The following is a 20,668-nucleotide window of genomic DNA, read 5'->3' on the forward strand; positions in this document are numbered from 1 at the left end:
CGCGGTTTGCGCCGTCTGTGGGAGGAGGCGGTAGCCCTCTGCTCTGAGGGGTCCTGGGGGTGGTGCGGGGGTCTCCCCTCGCAGAACGCCGCCGCCTGCGGTCGGTACAGGGAAGTGTAATTAAAGGGGGGTGTGTAGGTGTATTTAAAGGGATTTTAGAGCGGGGCAGGTCACGCCGGGGGGCGGGAAGCGGCCGGGGGGGGGAGTGTGGGTCGGGCCTGGTCCTAGTCGAGCTATGGAACTCAGCGGCCTGGTGCGAGCCCTGAGGCTGGATGGGGGGCAGCTGGAGCAGCCGCCCCCCGCTGTCCCGCCGGCCGAGCAAGTCCTTCTCCAGATCGGGCTGCTCTTCTCCGAGGGGGCTGGCGGTGCCCCCAAGGCCGGTGTGCTCAGAGACCTGGTTGCGCTCGTCGAGGCTGCGGACTGCCGGTGGCTTTTTGGAGGCGTGAGCCCTGCAACGCTGGGCGAGTTGGTGGTCGTGCTGAATGGCTATGCAGCACCCCCACAGCAGGAGCAAGACGCTGCGGATCTCCCCAGTAAGGACAGCGCGTACGCTGCCACAGCTGAGAGAGCAGCTGATGTTGGCTCAGTGTTTCTACGCCTCCTGGCGAAGTTGGAAGCTGCCAAGACCCAGGAGTCTCTGGGTGTCCCCATTGTGGGTCCAATCCTGTGCCGTGTGATGGAACCCCTCTACATCTTTGCTGCGACACATATTGCAGAGAGGCCCTGGACAAACGCGAAGTCTCAGTCAGTGGCACAGGAGCTGCTGGCGTTGCTGGTTCGGGCTACGGGCTGTGGGTCAGTGGCTGAATTCCTTCGGGGAAAGAATGAAGACGAGGAAGGAAGATTTGGAGCAGTGATGGGGCTCCTGAAACGGGAGTTGACCAAGTGAGTAGGAAGCGGGGGGCAGCAGTGGCGAGGGTGGCATGTTTGGCTGGTCTCTATGTAGGAAGTACTGGAAACTTTTGGAAAACTCTGTAAGCTCAGGCGTTACAAGACACTAGATGATAAATATGGGGCCAAGAGCTTTACAAATACCCCAGTAATGGAAGGTGAGGGGGAATCGGTCAGAGCTTGCTGTCAGCTGAGAGGCCCAGATGCATAGGAAATGAACATCCATTAGTTCCAGTGTTCACTGAGCTTATGTTTGTATTGCCAGAGACACTTGGAAGCGTAACCCTGCCACAAAGTTCGTGTTCTCCTGGACGCTGCTTCAGGTCACCCGGCCCTGGCTTGGCCATTACCTGGAGCGTGTTCTCCCGCCGTCGCTGCTCATTTCGGACGACTACCGGGAGGAGAATAAAATCCTGGGTGTGCGCTGCCTGCATCATATCGTTCTCAACGTGGTAAGGGATTTGAGCTGGGTGGTGATTGAAGGAAGGGTGGGTCGGACGCCTGTTAAGATTCCTAACTTGTAATCCTGGTTCTGCTGTTAACCTAGCAATTCCGCTCCATCTTCCATACTGTCCCTGTGTGTTTAAATACGTGTAGTTCTTATATCTGTTACACTAAGTGAAGAATCGCTTTGCCACCTTTTAAACTCGGCTGATTAACTTATCAACCTGGCAAGTTTGCAGTGGAACTGCAAAAGAGCAGCTGGGGAGGCGAAGGAAAGTGGCTGCTCCTATGCATGGCAGGGTTTAACTTGCATTTTCTTGCAGCATCTGCTCCCGCTTTCTTGTAAGCAGTGTTCCTGATGTGCAGTATGTGCGAGGGTTTGTGAAGGCTGTTCTCTTTCATTAGGTTAAGCGGGTGTTGAATGTGATGCACGGGAATAATGGTCTGTTCTCTGTTGTCGCAGCCAGCCGCTGATCTGTGGCAGTTCAACAGGGCTCAGGTTGTGTACCATGCCCTTTACAACCATCTTTATTCACGAGGGGCCCCTCTCATCCAGGTAGGACAGCAGAACCTCATTTTAATCTGCCTTGCAGTATTATGTATCCGCCCCGCAAGGGATAGCCAGCTTAAGGCATGAGGAGACAGAGACTGCTTCTTCACAGGCAGTCCAGTCAGGCTGTTACTAGCTGATGCCTGTGGCCGAGAGGCAAAGTAACTCAGTAGATTTCAGGAAAATACCAAAGTAGAGGGAAGACCTCTTGCCTCCGGTCCCCTTCCAAGTGGCGGCCTTGCTGAAGAGGGCTCGTAACAGGCAGTAGAAGTAGTCGAGTCTGTCAGGTGAACTGCAGCAGCTGTGGGTGGTCAGGGGGGTTGGAAGTTACTGGTGCTTTGGGGAGGATATCAGAGACACTGCACAGATTTCCTGTCTCGCACCAAACCAGGCAGTACTGCTGTGCCTGCTGGACTTGTTGCCGATCCTGGAGAGAGCCCAGCGGCAGCAGAAGCAGACCAGACCAACCACCCCCTGCGATGAGGTGCTGCAGCTGGTTCTGACCCACATGGAGGCAGAGCATCGCCTTGCGCTTCGGCGGGTGTATGCCAGGACCCTGCCTGCCTTCGTGCAGAGGTGAGAGCAGCAACCGCAGCCCTGCGGGGACTTGCTTTGGCCTTGGTATACATTTCCCTCCTCAGCGTGTGTTTCTTGGTGTCGGCAGACTTGGCATCCTGATAGCGCGTCACCTGAAGAGGCTGGAGCGAGTTATCCTGGGGTATCTGGAAGTCTGCGATGGCCCCGAGGAAGAAGCCCGACTGGGAATCCTGGAGACACTGCAGTGCACCATCGAGCATGCTTGGCCCAGGTACTGGTCTGGGATGAAAGATACTGTAGAAAGTGTATCCTGACTGCTGTCCCTCTTTCAGAGCCAAACTTACTGTTGCTTGAGAAAAAGGACCTGAAATCTTAAGGGAGAATCTGTCACAGGGCGTGATCGCTGGCATTACTGCTTTGCTGAAAAACCTGGCCCCAAAATTAAGCTGGGTCCTCATTTTGATCTGACTTCTGCCTGTTCTAGAAGCATCAACTTGGCTAAAAACTAAATCTATGTGCTCTGCCATGGCAGAACTGTGGAGTTAAGTCCTGTGCTGTGAATGAGGCTGCCCAATGACAGGCATTCCTGATGCACCATCCTAAGGTTACCTCTGTGTTCAGGGTCTGGATCCTACCTCTGGTGGGTGTACTGAATGAGACAGCTTCTTCAGCCTCGTCGCTGAAGCAGTTGCTAATCTTAGGCCAGCTACGGTCCTGCTCCACATGTAAATGGCAACTAGCAGCTCTCGCGTGAAGGAACTGCTAAGCAAGGCTGTGCTTTCCCCTGCCTTGCAAAGAGGATTTAGAGTAAGGCGCAGTTGCCGCTTCCCGTTGCAGAATGCCATGCAGACTCCCTGTGCTCCTCAAAGCCCTGCTGAAGATGATCTGGGACGTACACACTGACCAAGGTTCAACGCCAGAGCCAGTAAAAGCTGCCTTGCTCCAGGGGGCCACCGAATGCCTCATCTTGCTGGATCGCTGCTCTGAAGGGCAAGTGAAGGTGAGCAGGGGATCCAGGACTGCTTCATCTCTGATCCGTTGCCCCTTAGAAGGAAGGGGCAGTTGTCATGCATGCAAAAGCCTGCTTGCTTCCTCAGTCCAACAGTATTTTGAAAGCATTGGTTTCCACCCACCACAACATTAGTACTTGACTTCATCGATAAGTGACTCAATGCATATGGACAGGTGCCTATCTATGTGTAATTCTCTTCCAACAGATAGCTGGGGGAGGGTTGATAACACCACAAACCTGAGTGTGCCAAAGCACTGGAAATTGATGCTTTTCTTGTTTCAGGTCCTGCTGGAAGGTGTGTACAGCAGCTGTGAGGAAAACCGCATACGGGAATGCATCAGAAAAGTGCAAGAGAACACGTGAGGCGTGGCTGATCAATGTTCACCCTGGTTTTTGTACAGTAAAGGTTTTTTTTTTATTTATTTAAAATGACTGCGTTTCTCATCCCACCCTTGTTAGCCCCATACCTCTCCCAAACAAGATACGCTTGGGTGCTTGCCTAGCCACTTGCAGGCTTCTCCAGCTCTAGAACAAAGCAGGAGTCCAAGCTGAGCCTTGTGGGGTTGTAGAGGTGGGGAGTCTTCTTTCTTAAAACTGCGCTTCAAACTTGCTGCAATTGCCAGGGGTCAGGACAGAAACCCTTCTTTTCTTAAAGAAAATTGTTAGTCTAGAATATGGAAAAAAAGGGAGTAATTTTTGAGGGTCCTGCACAGAGTGGCAAAGTTCTAGTGACAGATCTGGAGTCCTGTCATTCAGTACAAAATGCGGGTTCAGGAAGGAGTCAGGCTGCTTTTGTTTTGGTGGTTGGCTCTGTTTCTTTTTCATACTCTATTTCAATGTAGGGACGTTTTCTTCTGGCTGGTCCTTTCAGGGGAGTTTTCCCTTTAGATTTGGAGTGAGAGGCTTTCTTCTTTACTTCTTCCTCCTCTTCTGGCTCCTCTTCACTACTTGTCTCCAACTTATCCATGTCCTGAGAAAGACAGACAAGAGTGACATCTAAGGGTGCTGTGTAACTAAACCTCCTCTTTCTGCAAAATTATCTCAGGTTTCCATTTTACAATTCCTGGCTCCCAGCTGTCTAGCCAAAGGAGTTGGGCTGTAGTGGATACAGTGCAGTCTGACTGTATCATTATGATCCACAAATCTGATTTGGCTGGCTCTTATCCCATCACTAGAGACACCAAGAGGGTGGGGGTTACTTTCAAACAGCATAGCCTGACAGTTTGTACCTGGTGCTTTACATACCTCAAAGTCACTGAGGTCACTGTCATCTGCTTCCACAAACTCTCTTTTATCCATGTCCTGTAAGAAATAAAAGTCGGAAGCTAGTACATGCACAGTGAACACAATACAGTGTCATGGCTCGCAACGGAGGAGCCATCAAGGCCACCGCTTGCACACACACGCTTTTTCCGAGTTCAGCTCTCCTAACCTCTTCTTCTCCTTCCGACATCCAAACTAGGATGCCCAGCATGCACGTGAATCTGAGGTGCTGCACCAGGTCAGGGAAGGATTAACTGTGGTGCTGTGGCTGAAAGCATTACCTCATCATCATCTTCTTCCTTCTCTGCATCGGACTCGCTCTCGCTTTCTGCATCCTGCTGTTGTAGAGCTTTGTCAAAGGCGTGAATGGGGAAGTTGTAAATGTCTCCATACTGAAAAGGAAAACGTGGATTTTCTGTAAGTCACAGGAGGAAGATAGCCGTTGGTGGTAGGGTCATCTAAAGCCTATGGCCTGCACAGAGGCAGCACCAAACCAGGCTGAACTTGTGGCTCGGCCCCTTCCCTAATTCTGAAGTACACACTGCTGTACAGAAAATGAGGGGCTCTGTGTTTTGGGGAAGCAAGTCCTCCAGCGTGTTATAAAGTCACTCAAGGGCAGCGTGCCGTCATCCCCTACCCCTTCTACGTGGGTGATGCTTCTCTTTCATACCAACGCCCACCTCCCTCCCTGGAGAACCAGCAGGACAGAGAGCAGTAGGAGCAGTTTTCCTGCTGGGCTCTGAAGGCAGTGATCCTTACTGTATCCTGTTTCAGTCTTTCCAGTAATTCCTTCTCAATGGCGTTATCCAGCTGAGCGGCAATCAAGGCTTTCTCCTAAAAGAGCAAAGGGGAGCTGTGTCAGTTGTTTGAAAGACATGCGGAACAGAAGCGACAGATGGGAGATTCCATGAAAGAGCGGCATTACCTCTCTTCTCTTCTCTCGCCTTTCAATCTTTCTGCGTAAAGGAACGAGCTTCCTCCTACAGGGAATGACAAGCGCTAGTTAGTGAATCTGTCAGCCTCTCGTGTAGCAGACTAGCAAATGCTCATTCAGGGCAACAACCAGCAGTTACATCGTTAGAAATGTGCCTGCAACTAGTTTAAGTGCATTTATATAGGCAGACTACACTGCAATTAAATCTGTTGCAGCCAGGTTCATTCACAAGCCTGCCAAAGCCTCAGGAAAACAGCTAGGTGCCCTCGGGCTCTGCGTACAGCCAGTGACCCTGGCTCTGTGGACAGGCAGCGGCTTCATAAGCCAAACCCACGTGGTCACTCTTAGTTGTGTCACTTACTGTCGCTTAAGTGTCAGCTTCCGGATGCGGATGAGGTACTGCGTGATCTTAGTAAATCGCTGCTTGCATTTGTGTCGGATGAACCGCGGCCAGTAGATGAGGTTCTCGTCTATCTCTTCCAGTGCTTTCTCATAGTTCTTGCTTAGCAGGACCTGGGGCGGGGGAGAGGGAAGGAGTTGAACTGCGGAGCAACAACAAAGCGAGGACATACCTGGTTTTGGGAGGAATCCCATCGCTCCCTGCCCTCCGTTGTCTCTCGGTAAATTATATTAGAGCACGCTCAGTTAGCACTCTGCTCTCGCTAACTCACCCGCTCCCAGAGTCGACGGGGAAAAGCTGCCCGCTCTATCGTCTTCATGTACAGGTAACACCGACCTGAAGAAAAGGGGAACGTGATCCCGGGTGAAAGGCTGAGCGTGTCCCCAACAGCAGGAGAGTGCTCAGAGCCGGGGTACCCTCAGGCAGGAGGTATTCGCCCCCTCCCCACCCAAGGGGTTGCTCCTTGCAGCTGCCAAACTCTCACCTTTCTCCTCCCTGACGGTCGCATACTGACTGTTTGCCAGCGGGCAGGAGGAGCGGTTGCACAGACCAGTCAGGTTATACTCATTGCGGCAAAAATTCTGGGTTTTTGTCCTGAAAAGAAGAGAGGCGAGGTAAAGGGGAAAGACCGGAGTACCCCACTGCGCGCCCTGCCCCTCGCCGCCGCCAACCCCCTCCTCTGCGCCCCTGGCTCAGGGCACTGGGGGCACAAGGTCGAGGGTCCTGAGGGGCACCCAAATTCGCCCCTCCCGCCCCCCCCAAAACCCCTCACTCACGTTATCTTGTAGGAGCAGAACTGCTTGTTCCCCAGCGTGTCCCAGACAACCTGCCAGGACAAACAGCGGGTGACGCTTGGCCCACCACCCCTCTGCAGAACCCCCCCCCCCCCCCCCCCCCGCCCCGGGCGAGGCTCTAACGGGGCGGGGGGGGGGACACACACACCCCGCAAAGATGGGGGTCCCCTCTCTGCACCCCGCTGGCGGGGAGGGTGCAGTGCCACAAGAGGCGCAGGGGCAGCAGCTCTGCTGCTGCCACAGTCCCTTTTACCCCCCCCCCCCCCCCCCAAAAAAAAGCACCCCCAGGGTTGGGGACCCCCCCCCCCGCCACGTGGTGGTTGGGGCCGGGGGGGGGGGGGGGTGGTGTGTGGGAGAGCCCCGGGCGGGCGCTGATTGGCTGAGACGCGGCTGCCTGACGGCAGGCGGACGGGACCGACTTAACCGGCGGACTCACGTCATCCGAATGCATGGTGCTGCCGCCGCCGGCCCGCGCGGCCTAGCGCGCCGCCATAACCGGAAGGGGCGGGGCGCGGCCAGGTCTCGCGAGAGCGGAGGTGGCGGAGGGAAGGGGAGGGGCCGCGCTGTCATGGCGGCGGCGCAGGGTGGCGCTGTTCGTAGGGCCGCAGCGGTGCTTCGGCCGTTGGGGGTGGGGGGGGAAATAAACCTGTGGCTCATAAACCTGAGAGGATATCGTGGCCTGTTGGCGGTGCCCGCCGGCCTGGAGCCCTGTCAAAGTGCGTTGTGCCTGGGCAGCCGCGTCGAGGCCTGTTGTTTTGCTTGAGGCAGCAGGGGGGTGGCAGAGGGGAGGGCCCGGCCTCGGGCCCCGTCTGCTCTGTCATTCCTCCTCCGTGTTTTTTGCAATAGGAAATGGCAGCTGCCTCGGTGAGGGAGGGGGCGGCCCGTACTGCCAGCCCACCCCGTGCAGACCCATGCTGTTTAATTTTGCACTGCAGGAGCTGGGAGGGAAATGTTTATTTGCAGGCTCTGGGCCCAAAGGGGTAAAACTCTTTCCTTCACAGCTACCAAGATCTCTCACGTGTGTCCCCCAGCAGCAGAGCTAGCGGTACCTGTTCACGTTGCTGCTATGTGCTCAAGAAGATGAATTTTTTCAGCAGGATGGGTGAAAATACCAGGTCATTTGATGCAAACATGACAACCTAATTCTTCCCTTGGAGCAGAGAAACTCCATCAACGTCATTGGCACTGCAACTAATTTATTAATTAAAAAAGTCTGAGCTGCCAATGCCGAAGGAAAGAGCCTGACTTGCGTTGCCGATCGGAGCTACGAAGCGCTGCTGGGTGAGGCGCTTGGGGAGGGCTGGCTGGCGAGGAGCCCGCCTTGCGGGAACCAGAGGCTCGTCTGCCTTCATGGTGCTCGCAGGGGGTGGATTTTCAGAGCAACAAGCCATGGGGCATGCAGGTGGGATTAGAGGTAATATTTAACAGGGACGTGCACTGAGGAGGTGTGAATAGATCCCCAAATAGAATGGCTTACTTCTTCCATCACAGAAAGCAAACACATTTTTCCTTTTATTCTTGGCAAAGCAGGGAAACAGGTGGAAGATAAAAATAACCAGTTTTTGAGAACAGGCTTAGCATTAGTCATTTCCAGTTAGCCTAAGAAATATAATTTCATCTTGTATGTGCAAAGCAAGGGGCGATGGGCCCACCGTGGATGTGGGATTGCCTGACAATAGCCATTTATGACCTTTGGTAATGAGTCATAAGGTACCAAATCTTGATGAATTGTTATTATCCTCCTGTTTCCCTGCTGGCAAGCGCATCTGCATTGTGCTGCTGGGGCTCCAGAGCAGTGAATCATCTGTTCTTTCTGGCAAGTGAAATGGCTGTGCATTACACAACTGCTCATTCAAGACAGAAATGAGTTTATATAAACTGCCAACAGTGGAACCAGAGAAGCTGTAATTTTGAGGTTTCACTGGAAAAAATGAGATCACGGGAATTTTTCTGATACTTACAAAATTAATTTGGTACCTCTATTACTTCACTCTTTCTCTTACTTAACCGTAACATACTTTTACAGACCATTATACTCAATAATTATTGTTAACAGCGCAGCTGCTCTCTTTCTAAACTTGTGGTCAGGAAATTGCAAAAGGGCAATTAAATCAATCTATTGTACTTCTCATTGCGATGGGTTAGGATCACAAACACAGCCCGTTGCCCCATCTCAGCTGAGGGGCAGGGATTTTAAAAAATGCTCTATTAGTCACTTATAATCACAAGGGATCTAAATAGCTTTGTTGGCTGAGTCTGTGTCTTAGAGTCTAAAACTGCTTTCAGCCTTATTTCTACCTGAATTTCTTAGAGTTCTTCAAATAATTAACGTAATGGATGGTGGAAGAAACAGACAAGCAGCTGTAAGTAGCACATAAAGAGCACAACACTTAAAGCTATACCGAGACAGCAATGAATGGGGTTTTTTAACTGTCTTCAGAGGAGTGTGGAGCACATTAGCAGTACAGTGACATCTTTATTGACGGACTGGCAGTGACACAGACGGATAGTGCCCTGTTGTTACAGAAAGGTTTCATGCTGGGGATTATAGCAGAATTCTGGAGAAAGAAATCTCTCAAAGCCGATGCCGCTGATTTAGTTTTCATTTTCTCCAGTGCTTTTCTTTCAAGAACAGTAAGCGCTTTAAAGACATTGACAAATGCCACAGGACTCATCTGGGAGAGATGTTGGTGTTATCCCCTACTGCATGAGGAGGCTGTGCCCGAGACAATATTGTCCTGCAGGACAGGTTGATATGATTCTTCTCATCTTTGTACCTTTTTTCTGCAGATGAGATGTAGTGAGTTTGGGTAACTTGCCTAAGAAGTCACACAGCAAATGAGTGGCTTAACTAAATGGATAGAGCCTCTAAATCCTGGGTCTCTGCTCCCTGCTGTGGATTGCACGGCCGAGAGAACGGGTCAGCAATACAGCCTGTGTCCATCCTGTGTCCACAAGTCTTGGGGGAGGCTGGGTTATTCTTGGGTCCTAATACATCCATGTTCAGTAAGCATAATATTAGCTTCAAAACAGGGCACGCATCCTTGCACTTGCTATTCCGCATTTTCTGCCTCCACATCACTGTCATCTGTGAGAGGGAAGTCGCGCAGGGTTTTCTGAGTGGTGTAGCTTTTGGTTTGCATGGGGCATTCCTGGCTTAAGATTGCCTGGGTAAAGGAGAGAAGAAATCATGCTTTAGTAAAAATGGTGATTAATTTGAATAGTTAACAGGAGCATTACCACTTTTAGAGAAAGCCAAAGCAGCCAACAACTTTTGCCCAGGAAATACAAATTGTGAGTTAGGGAAAGGACCATATCTCTAAAATTTTCTTTATTGTCTGAGGTTTTTGTCGCTTTTTTGAGGGCAGAGTGGAGCACAAGAGGGAAGACATAATCCCTGGCAAATTTATTGTAATCCCCCTCCCCCCCCCCAAATATCTGGATTATTAATCCCCTATACTTTAATGGAATAAGGTATACTTAAACTCACAATCTTCTCCTCTTTAGCGGGAGGGTTGCGCAGGTACCAACAGAGAGGAGCGTAAGCAATATTGATAACTCCAATGATGATCATCAGCCAGGGAAACCCAATAGCTCGTACAATCGCACCACCTGTGGATGGACCTGCAAATTTAAAAATTAAAAAAGGCTAAGATGACAGGGAGCAAAAGGTTCCTTTCCAGTTTGGAGGAGGTCTGTGAATCTACGGTGACTGGGTTGCAGACTCTGTGCAGTGAACTCTGGGTGGAGGAAAGGGAGTGATAAACTGAGTGAGATACACAGTGAGTACGTCATCCCACGAGTAAGAGTTCCTCCATACCGATCGCAAAGCCCATGCAGAAGGCGACGTCAGCTATGGCATAGACATTGCCGTAGACAGAGGTGTGGCGAAGATCCACGAGGTAACCCATGGTAGGCATCATGGAGGAGTCCACCATTCCTGCCCAAAGCAAGAAGGACCTGATCAGTCATCGCCTTCTCCGAGGGCAGCAGAGAGAGCTGCGTTTGATCTGTGTTGCACAGCCTGAACACCAACAGCTTACCTATGGCAAAGCCAAGCCCACCATTTGGGCCGATCAGCCCGTAAATGTTTTTGGCCAGAGGTACCTTTGAGAGGGGAGAGAGAGAGAGCATACGAATAAGGTGAGAAGAGCTTGCTGAGCTGTGCAGGCGTAACGTAGATCTGCAAAACGGATACACACGCGCAACCACTGATGATTTACTGACTGCTGGGCACGTAACCTGGTGTCAGTACTCTTGCCCACACCGCCCCAGCTGATCCCTCTACAGAAAGGTCTTGAAATTGTCTTAGGCTACTTACACAGAGGAGACTAACTCCCACCACAGCCATGCCGATCAGGGAGCACAGCCACCTGCAACGAGGCCACAGTTAGGAGAGGGCAGATGTTCTCGGTGTGTACAACACCACGAGCATAATTCATGCTGAAAGCGCAGGTCTGGGCTGGGTTGAGCTGAAGTCTTTTATGTTCCACTTACCGGCCCATTTTGTTAGCCAGAATCCCGAAGAGATTGGTGCCAATGAGGTAGGATATACTGGCAGGGAGGAAGGCCATCCCTGAGAGACAGAGTAAAAAAGAGTGTGTCATCCCCAAGCAAATACAGGGGATCTGCAAAAATGTTCACTTCTCTAGCTGCCTCTCTCATTCGGAGAATATCATGAGCCAAGCAAGGCAAGCCAACGTCCAACACCCACTCTGTGGGTGCCCATCCGTGCAGTGGTGCTTCTCCGTGTCCTCCACTGTCATTGCTCCGTGTCACGGCTGCGCTGGCTGCCCCCTTCCTCCATCCCCTGTAGAAGGGTGGGGGTCCCGCTATGAAGACAGAGGGAGGCATAGAAAATGTGTTTGCTTTTGATGGGGTGGGAAACTGAGGCACGCAGAGGTGCAGTGATTCACTCACAAGATCTGTGAGGCAACCAGAAGCTAAATGCAGAACTTTTTTGTCCCCACTGTTTTAATAAGCTCGTTCTTCTCTCCTGTCGTAGTTTCTTCCTTTTCCACCTTTCTCCCCTTGCTTTCTGCTTTTCACTTACTAAATAAAGAGGAATAAAATGACTGCTTAAGTAAAAAGCCTGGGGATCATTATGTAGTCAAAATTAAATATTTGCACTGTTTGCTGATTTACCAGTTGTTTATTTTTAATATACTCTCCCGCCAACTATAAATAAAACTGAACAGCTCCATTTCACTAAGACAACTTCCTTGTTGAAACACACTGATTTGTGTTTGATTTTCTTTCCTCTCTTTAACAGCTACAGAACACGGTTAATCCTGCAGGTTTAGTCCAAGCTCTTCTGGTGGTTTTGGTTTTTTTCTAGAATTATGGGAGTGGGCAAACCGAGCATACAAACAAAGAAGCCCCTTGAGTTCATAATAGTTTGTGAGATGGGTGGCTTGCAGTTGAACTGTGTCTAAATCCAAACTGCTCTCAAATCTCAGGTACCCGAAAATCCAGTGAATATATTTGGGATTTTCTTTGATGTCTACTGACCTCTGGGTCCTGCTAAGTCACCTCAGAGGTTGCCCTTGAGTTCAGTGATGACGGGGGCAGCCCTGAGTGCTTTTCTCAGCCTGTGACATTTGCGGTTACCAGGCAGCTACACTGTCCCTTCTCCCCACTGCCAGAATACTTGGGAAGCTGCTTTACCCTTGTCCTTCCTTGCTCAATCACTTGCTCATGAGAAGCATCGTAGGCTCTTATCGGGGTGGATGCTCCTGCCTGACCAGAGGATAACTTGATTAGAAGCGCTCTCAGCTCTCCTGCTCCCAGGCTGCAATTCAATTTGGGATCTAAGTGTAGCCTCGGGCACCCCCCTGGTCATTCCTCAGCCAATTGGGTTTTATAACAATTAGTTTTTATTTTCGTAGCAAACACAGACAATGTTATCTCCATATCACATTTTCGAGGCAGCTGGTAATTAGCACGTACCATCCTGTCCTGCCTGGGACTCTCTAAATGGCCTTGTTTTACTCAGAGCTGCCTCTGCAAAACCCATCTGGCTGCCACGATTTCAGCCCAGCACGATACCATTATCTGCCCTGCAGAAGACGGGATTCGACAGGCTTCCCATGCACGCAACAGCCTTTCTTCCACCGTTATTGCTCTTGTGGGGAGTCTGATTCCATACAATTTTTTCAATAATAGAGAAAAGCACATTGTATAGCTACCACTAAGGACATTTCCAGCTGAAATTGGAGCAACACGCAGCCTGGGATCACTCACTCTGTGCGGGTGAGGGCATATGTTTTCTTCTTTTTTAGAATGATATAAGAGATTATTCAATCCATCTCGCAGTGCCAAAGCAGGACCGGTTCTAGCTAAATTATATCAAGCAGCTGTTCAGGAGTGGAGGCTGCAAAGCACAACACCTACCCAGCTGCCATTTCGGGGAGCACATGGTTTGCATCATCCAGATGGGCAAGGTGGGCTCGAGCATGGCCACCCCCATGTTGGAGAAGCAGAGGGCACCTGATGGGGAGAAAAGGGAGAAATGCTCTGGTTTAGCCACCTTTTGCTGCTGTTTCAAGCAGGCACGAGCGAATCTCTTTAATCAGGAGACGCAGGTGGACAAAGAGGAGCGCGGTGCGTGCCGACGTCCGCCTTTACCTGCAGCGATCAGGATGTAGGGGTCTCGCAGGAGGGTGGGCAGCGGCGTGCCTTTGGTGCTCTGCAGGATGGCAAAGCGGGGGGGGGTTACGTCGGCTGAGAATCGCGTGTGCGTTCGCACCCATCCTCGGCAGGGTGCCTGCACAGCCCTCGTCCCCGGGGGAGCGCGCGCCCGCTTCGTTCACGCCGCGTGGCACCGGCTCACGAATGCGCGCGCGTGTGTACTCACCTCCGGGGAGATCTTAGAGGGCTGCAGTATGCAGAGCTGCAAAGCTGGGAAGAAAACACTGATGTTAGCTTACTTCTGGAGGCAGCATCCCTTCAATCCACGTTTCCCTCTGGCTTTTCCTTCAGCCTGACCCCTTTCATCAGCAGAGCCCCCAGGGACGCAGTAACTGAGTTTGGGGCCATCGTTCAAGCGGGCAGGGGGAGAGGTGAGTCCCAGCTCTGCTCCCACGGGAGAGAGCAGCAAAACTCCCTGAAGTGGACTGTGTTAGAATTGTTTTGTCAACCCACGAGGCAGTGAAATATGCAAATGCTCTCCGTCAGGCTGCCAGCTGCCTGCTGCGGAGCCACAACTAGAGCATGACAGAAATTAGATGTGGAAAAGAATAGGATTACAAAAGGAAGTTTCACATGTGTGGGATCTACGTTTCATCTTCCAAAAGCTCTTACATGCTTCATTAAAGATGTCTTGCATTACATCTAGGCAAAGATGGTAGCTGTGACTATAATTTAATTAGCTTAATACTTCCCACTAAAAATGCACATTTCTGCTGTCTGTAACTTTGCCGTTACACTCTGAAGGCTCTCGTGGCCTGCGTCTGTAATACAGCTATCGGAGAAAGAACAAGGATCGCCATTTATACTGGCAAAGTCTAATTCCTTCGTGGCATGGTGAAGAGGCTGCAGACAAGTGTGCCTTTCACAAAGAACGCACAGTTCAAAGAGCTTTACTGAATGTGCTATTTAAGCCATTAAAGCAATCAGGGGGTTTATTAAGTAATGAGGGACTAATTCTTACTATATTGTATGTCAATCATCTGGTGGTAGAAAACATATGATTTAGCAATAGCAGGGTAACCAGTGCTGATGATATCACCCGTGTTGTATGAATGTGCTTCTTCCTTCACAGAAGATTCTCCCCGAAATGTCCGCATTTCAGTCTTTTCCCATGTTATTTTTTTTGGTAGGATCGAACCGTTTGGCTTCTCACCTCCATCCAAGAGGGCGAGGAATGCCAGGACCAGGAAAGGAGACGATTTCCCCACGAATTCGTACATTACGCTCCCAAAGGGGGCCCCGACTGCAAGGGAAAGGTTGGGTCACACAGCGGCAGTGCCACCGTCCCCAGCGCCCGGGCAGCAGCGCTCGGCTCCTGCCGTCGTGGTTTTCCCTGAATCCCCCGGCGGGTGTTTGGTGAAGGTGGTGGGAAGGTGTCGGGTCCCGTGGGCAGTGGCCGTAGAGAGTGGGAGAGAGGGAGGGAGGAGGACGGGCCAGCCATGCCCGTGGGATGCCGCCGGGGAAGGGGCACAGGCAGGCAGGTGGAAGCCGTAGGTGATGGCCAGCAAAGCTCCGGAGATGCTGTTGATGTAAACCCCATTGGGAGCAAGGTTTCCTTACTCAGCACACCCAAAGCCAAGCCTCCGAGAGCGATCCCCATCGCGTTGCCCCTCTCGAAGTCATCCGTGTACACGCTGGCCAGCATGCCCAAGCCTGGGAGCAGAGAGAAAGCGGAGGCCACGTGAGGCTGGCTGGTGCTGTGGTGGTGGGGCTCCTCTCTGAAAGCAGCCTGGGTTTTTTGGGGGGGCTTTATCTGCTTGCCAGCTGGGCTGTGGGGGTGCACCCCCTGCACCAGCCAGGCAGGTGCAGCGAGGAGGAGGAGGAGTTTGAAGCCGAGGAAGGCACTCGGTGTGTCTGCGCTGCTGATCATTTCCGAGACAATAACTGAACCCAGACAAGGGGAGCTAACGTAGAGACTAAGGTATAACTAAAACATTTACCTGCGACTGATGAGAACGATGACCCAATGCCTTGGAGGGCTCGGGCGATGAACAGCAAGGTGTAGGTGCCTGAGAAAGCAAACACTGCAGAGGAAGGAGAGAGACGGCATCAGGCAGAACTGCGGACTGAGCGTTAAAACCCTGCAGAGGGTAAGAGCAGCCTCAGCTTGCACCAGTTTGGGTGCTGGAGGAGCCAGGGTGCTGCTCATCCTTTCTTGTCACCGATCTCTGAGACCGGTTGCTCCGCTCTCACTCCTTTCTCCAGCACGGGGACAGCGGTGCAGGCACAGACCGAAGTCTTTTCTCCTGTGCTGCTGGGTAGGAAGGGCCGCCAGAAGGGCAATACTCACTGACTGTGGAGACGAACATGATGGTGAATCCGATGAACATGGGGATGTGGTATCCTATCCTGGAAAGGGGAAAAAGAGGCACGATCTCAGGGAGGATTCCTCATTCCAGCTTGTGATTTGGTCTTGCCGCCCAGCCTTTACACACGGATCTCTGGGGGCTGGCGAGCATCTCCTGAACGTGCGGATGTGCCCGCGAGTGCTGTTCAAGGAAGCACCCAGTGTCTAAATGCCCTCAGATAATACTGTAAAGCACACCCAGAGACACGGCTCTCTATTGCCAACTCATCTGCCCACCCAGAGCACATGGAGATGAGCCCAGCACCCCTCACACGTGTCTGCTAGAGACAAAGGCAAAGAAATACTCAGGGGCAGAAAATCTGAACATTATATTCATAGCAGGGTGGGAGTCTCTGTTTATTTGATGGTTACTGGTATTAAATAGCATCTGTCTGCACCTGAAGAGAGCATTAGTGAGGCTTATGTTGTAACATAAACTTGCAAGCCATTTGTAGGCTTATAGAAAAGGTAAAATTCATGCTTATCTTGATGCATATATTCTCCTCCTTGCTATTCTACCCACCGGCTCCTGTAATTCCATGGTTCAGGAGCTGCCTGTCCCTGAAGGGCTTACACCCCGGTACAAACCCAGGTCTCTGACCTACCTGTTGGTCAGGAGACCCACGGCTGGGTTGACCACCAGCTGTATGAGAGCCTTGGAGGCAAACAGCAGACCCACGCGGACATTTTCCTTGGCGAGGAACTCCTCGCCCTCCGGGCAGCCGCTCGGCACTGGTGGGCTGCTGGTGGGGGGCTGTGGCAGACGGCTGCTCTCCGTCCCGTTCACCAGCTCCTCAGCGCTGGTGGAGCCCAAGACCGTCACCGTGGTGTTGTCAAAATAGGAGAACATGGAGGAGAAAAGAGGAGCCTTCAAGGCTGGAGGAGCCGGCTCAGTCCAGGCTGGGGCAACAGAGCCGTTGGTGCCTTCGTATTCTGTTGTATAAAGGAAGGTGGGGATGATCGGTACTGGAAGAAAAGCCAGGGAAGGGATTAGTTACTGATTTTACTCCATTTTCTGGCTCAGCACACAGCTGAACTGAATGGTGCTGGCCAAATGTCGGTGTCCTGGAAGCTCCCAGCCCTCCCCACGGCTCTCCCTGCGCAGGGACCCTGCGGCATCAACCAGAGCCCGACCGAGGAGCTTAAACCCCGAGGCGGCTCCCGAAGAGCACAGCGAGAGCCGGACGCCGTACCCACGACTGTCAGCAGCATGTTGTCCAGCAGCAGCGCGACGAACACCACCACCAGCACCAGCCTCCGCGACGCTCTGCCTGCTGCCAGCCAGCGCCAGGGCACGCGTTCGGCAGCCGGAGGCATGGCCGAGAGCCGGGAGCTCGGCCTGGGTCCTGCTGGCTCCTGGTCTTCAGGGCTGAAGGTCTCCTATAACCTTTAAAGAAAACACTCTGCATTACAACCTCCCACAGCTCACGGCTTCTCCCTCGAGAAAGCGGCTCCTGAGGTCACTTAGCGTCTGTGTCCTCCAAGAGCTGGGTGCTGTTCCCTGGGAGCTGGGACCACCAGCTTTGCTGTCAAAGACCGTGGTTTTATCAAGCTTGCATTTAAAGTTGCAGATGGAGTGCGCTCTAACCCCTTTCCACTCTCCTGAGACATCTTGTACCTGCCTCAAGGCATCATTTCAGTCTTCTTCCAAAGACTCGAAGCGCACATCAAGCCGGTAGCTTATCTGTGGTAATCTCTACATCTTTTACTCCATGTTTGTTCTTTGGAGATTAAATTTGGTCTCAAAGGAAATTCATTTACCTTACACATCTTTTCATTTGACCTAATTGAAATGTCATGGCAAGATACAGGACTTAAAAGCCTAACATATGTGATTAAGATCAGGGCTTCAGAGGAGCTGAGAGAAGATTGCTTGCTCAGTCACACTGAAAATATCAATCAGAAATTTGCACTAAACCAACCAAACAATTAGCCAAATAGCTCTTAAGCACTTCAGAGACTAAGTGGCAAAATGAATGGAGCTGAGTCGAACTATCACTCTTTCCAATAATCCTGTGGTTTCCTAAAATCCCAGGCAATGATATTTATCAATTTTTAATTTAAAAAAGCAAACACTCCAAACCCTCTATTATCAAATATGAGTGCCACCCGAGTCACCAGGTTGGGAAATGGGGATGTTTTCTCACTGTACCTCCAAGTACTAGTAAATACCAACTAATAGAATTAATGCAAGAGAAGATATGTATATATATATAAGTTAAGAGAGAGAGAGAGAGAGAAAGAGGAAGGAAGCATAGACAATAAAGACATGTAGACTAATGTAGCCCTTAGGTCTCAAGCCACAAACCCTGTCCCCTTCTCAATGCAAACCTGTTGCGTGGCGCAGAGGAAAACAGACTCTCACCTTGGAGCCCATCTTGGTGCGAGGAGCCGGCTGCCGCTGCGGGAGGCGGTGAGGTCTGCGGCTGCTGCTCCCGGAGGATTTATGATTACCTTTTATCAGAAGAGGATATGAGTGTCCCTCTTCCATGGAGATTTGATTGGAACCTCAAACAAGTTTCATTCAGCCCTGCAGCTCCCTCTGCGTCAGAGCAGGACGATGGGGTGGGCTGAGGGGGACTGGGAGGAGAGAGGCAGGAATGTTTATCTGCAGCAGAGGCACCCTCTCTCCGGGCTTTCATCAACGCTTATCTCTCTCCGAGCACCTTAACTCTTGCCTGGGTCTGAGCACACCGAACGTGCCGCCCTGGGACTGCACAGCCCTCTGCTCTGGGGGGGAAGCCCGCTTTGCCCCGTCGATGGGTGGTAGCGAACGGATTCATCACTGGGAGGCAAGGCTGGCATCGTTAAACGGCCCTGGGAAATGCATTTATAAAATACATAATAGTCTAGGTCTTGGAATACTCTCCAGTGACTGATGGCCGTTCTCTTGCTGCCTAATGCTGCTTGTCCTTGGTACGGCTGCCCTCGTTCCAACTGTGACTCCGTGTCACACGTCCTGGAGTAAAACTGGGCAGATTTCACCGACGAGACCCGCGACACCCCAGGGATTTTTTTGGTTAACTCCAAAACTCAGGGAACACAATTTGGTGAAAGAGGCGTATCGCATCAGTCGCTCTTTCCTGCTCCCTCCGCACGTGTTTGCCCGTCACCGTGGGCCGTACGTCTGCGTTTACCGGGTTGAGCCCACGGATGCTGGCAGCGAGCGCCGGTGCGTGGGCTGGGTGCGTGTCTGTCGCTGCCTGCACCGGGCAGGTGGTGAAGGAGAGGCATCGGCCGGCGAGTGGGGAAGGACTCGCTGCGTGGGTGGGAGAAGCTTCTGCAGGATACACAGCTGAAAAGGCAGCAGAGGGGGGTGTTAAGGGTCTGTGTGGAGGCTTTGCAGGGAGATCTGCGTTGCTTTACAGCCTCCAAAGGGAGGGACAGGAGCTGCGTGGCCAACAATTCCCGCAGCAGGCAGTGCCAGAGTCGGTGCTTCTCCCACGGGATGCGGTACAAGGAGCTCCCTCCAAAGCATCCCTTCTCAGGCAGGTTTTTTTCCTTTACGTGCTGAATGTTTTTAGCATTAGAAGGAAAATAAACTGAAAGAGAGCTCTTCCTCAAAGAGAAATATTTAGGTCGCTGAGTCTCATGCTGTGGGCTGCTCCATAGGATGCTGACAAGCTGCCTTTGCCTAGTCCACAACGTAGATCAGCTTTTCAGGATTTCCAAAATTATAAGTGTGATAATAAGCATTGATAGTGGATGTAGATAGTTTTAAGGCCAGAATGCACTGATCTGGCCCATGACTTCTGAGAGGTGTGGGGGAAGCTCGCCTCTCCCCTGGGTATCAGCAGGTTATGGTCCCTCCACATCTGAGCTCTGCCCCTGCCTCCTCCCCACGGAAGGATGCTGGCAGCGGGGTGCCTCGCCACAGCCTTTCCCTATGCTGGTGTGCTGTCTGCTTTATCTCCAGGGACGTGGAGATACTTCTTGGATTAACAAGGCGCATTTCTCAGAAGCAACGCTGTATGGAAAATTATATCTGTGCATGGGTGAGGTACAGCAAATGCCATTTACAATGTGATCTCTTTTCTTCCATCATTTCTGTTTTCTTAAACTTTTGACACTTTGCTCCATGATTTCTTTTTTAAACCCAAACCGATACCATCATTCATTCAGGATACAGAGATTTACCACAGAGAAAGAAAATAAATCCTAAACATATTCACCTTTTCTCTCTTGGCGCATAAATCTGCCATTGAGGCCATTTTTCTGGCTTCTGCATGGCCAAAAACTATTGCCAATAACATGAGATGAGTACATCCTACCAAGGAATTCCCTGGGTGTGCATTAGAGCAGAAGTTGAAGCCTTTAAATATATTTCTTGAGCTGAGAATTGAATGTCTAGGCCTGGAAATTACCTTCTAAATATCTGCAAAGTAGACAGAGGATGAGCAGTGCAGCACTACCATCTACTGAGGGAGCTCAGAATTGCTCAGCTGTACCTTGGGCTCTGGGTAGAAAACAATTCAGATTCTCCTTCAGGTGAGGAGGGGCATGTGGAAACAGTAGTAGTTATTATTATTATTATTGTTATTATTATTGTTATTGTTATTGTTATCTTTTTCTTTTGTAGGCCCCAAGGACATGTAGGACACCATCTCATTTGGCAGCTGAAGGAGATTGCAGTGTTGTGTCACTTGTTTTGCAGAGATGATGGGAAAACTTACTCAGATGTGCTTTGGAAGCATTTCCATGTGTCTGTCAGATTTTTCCAGGCAGTTCTCTTTGAGATTTTTTTTTTTTTTTTTTTAGCCATTATAAATGTTTGCCATGAATTTTTCTTTCAATAACCCTACGGAA

At 51.2% G+C, this 20,668-nt stretch overlaps 3 protein-coding genes across 5 annotated transcripts; 1 reads left to right on the top strand and 2 right to left on the bottom strand.

The window, feature by feature from the left end:
* Positions 1–14: 14 nt before the first annotated feature.
* Positions 15–8,370, top strand: TTI2 (TELO2 interacting protein 2). 3 transcript variants are annotated; one of them, XM_049830638.1, is made up of 8 exons: positions 15–885; positions 1,157–1,343; positions 1,799–1,891; positions 2,277–2,461; positions 2,550–2,693; positions 3,260–3,422; positions 3,717–3,840; positions 7,920–8,370. In XM_049830638.1, exons 1-7 carry the CDS (start codon positions 236–238, stop codon positions 3,795–3,797), a joined length of 1,503 nt encoding a protein of 500 aa, XP_049686595.1. In that variant the 5' UTR covers positions 15–235; the 3' UTR covers positions 3,798–3,840; positions 7,920–8,370. The 3 variants fall into 3 exon arrangements, with proteins under 3 accessions (XP_049686595.1, XP_049686597.1, XP_049686596.1); XM_049830640.1 differs by having other exon boundaries at positions 7,923–7,940; XM_049830639.1 differs by lacking the exon at positions 7,920–8,370 and adding an exon at positions 4,897–4,914.
* On the bottom strand, positions 3,838–7,339 carry MAK16 (MAK16 homolog). Its single transcript, XM_049830662.1, has 10 exons — positions 7,262–7,339; positions 6,808–6,857; positions 6,516–6,625; positions 6,303–6,367; positions 5,993–6,144; positions 5,623–5,677; positions 5,457–5,531; positions 4,979–5,089; positions 4,680–4,736; positions 3,838–4,404 (listed from the first exon to the last, which is right to left on the bottom strand). Exons 1-10 carry the CDS (start codon positions 7,274–7,276, stop codon positions 4,216–4,218), a joined length of 879 nt encoding a protein of 292 aa, XP_049686619.1. The 5' UTR covers positions 7,277–7,339; the 3' UTR covers positions 3,838–4,215.
* A 49-nt stretch (positions 8,371–8,419) lies between the features above and the next one.
* SLC18A1 (solute carrier family 18 member A1) lies at positions 8,420–18,291 on the bottom strand. Its single transcript, XM_049830646.1, has 16 exons — positions 18,228–18,291; positions 17,056–17,249; positions 16,468–16,828; positions 15,806–15,864; positions 15,456–15,539; positions 15,076–15,168; positions 14,669–14,758; positions 13,682–13,725; positions 13,453–13,513; positions 13,219–13,314; positions 11,323–11,401; positions 11,147–11,198; positions 10,869–10,932; positions 10,646–10,765; positions 10,316–10,449; positions 8,420–9,992 (listed from the first exon to the last, which is right to left on the bottom strand). The coding sequence occupies exons 2-16, from the start codon at positions 17,177–17,179 to the stop codon at positions 9,879–9,881; spliced, it is 1,575 nt and encodes a 524-aa protein (XP_049686603.1). The 5' UTR covers positions 17,180–17,249; positions 18,228–18,291; the 3' UTR covers positions 8,420–9,878.
* Positions 18,292–20,668: the final 2,377 nt, after the last annotated feature.

The sequence above is a fragment of the Accipiter gentilis genome, chromosome 28 (assembly GCF_929443795.1).
Source record: "Accipiter gentilis chromosome 28, bAccGen1.1, whole genome shotgun sequence".
Lineage (NCBI taxonomy): Eukaryota > Metazoa > Chordata > Aves > Accipitriformes > Accipitridae > Astur > Astur gentilis.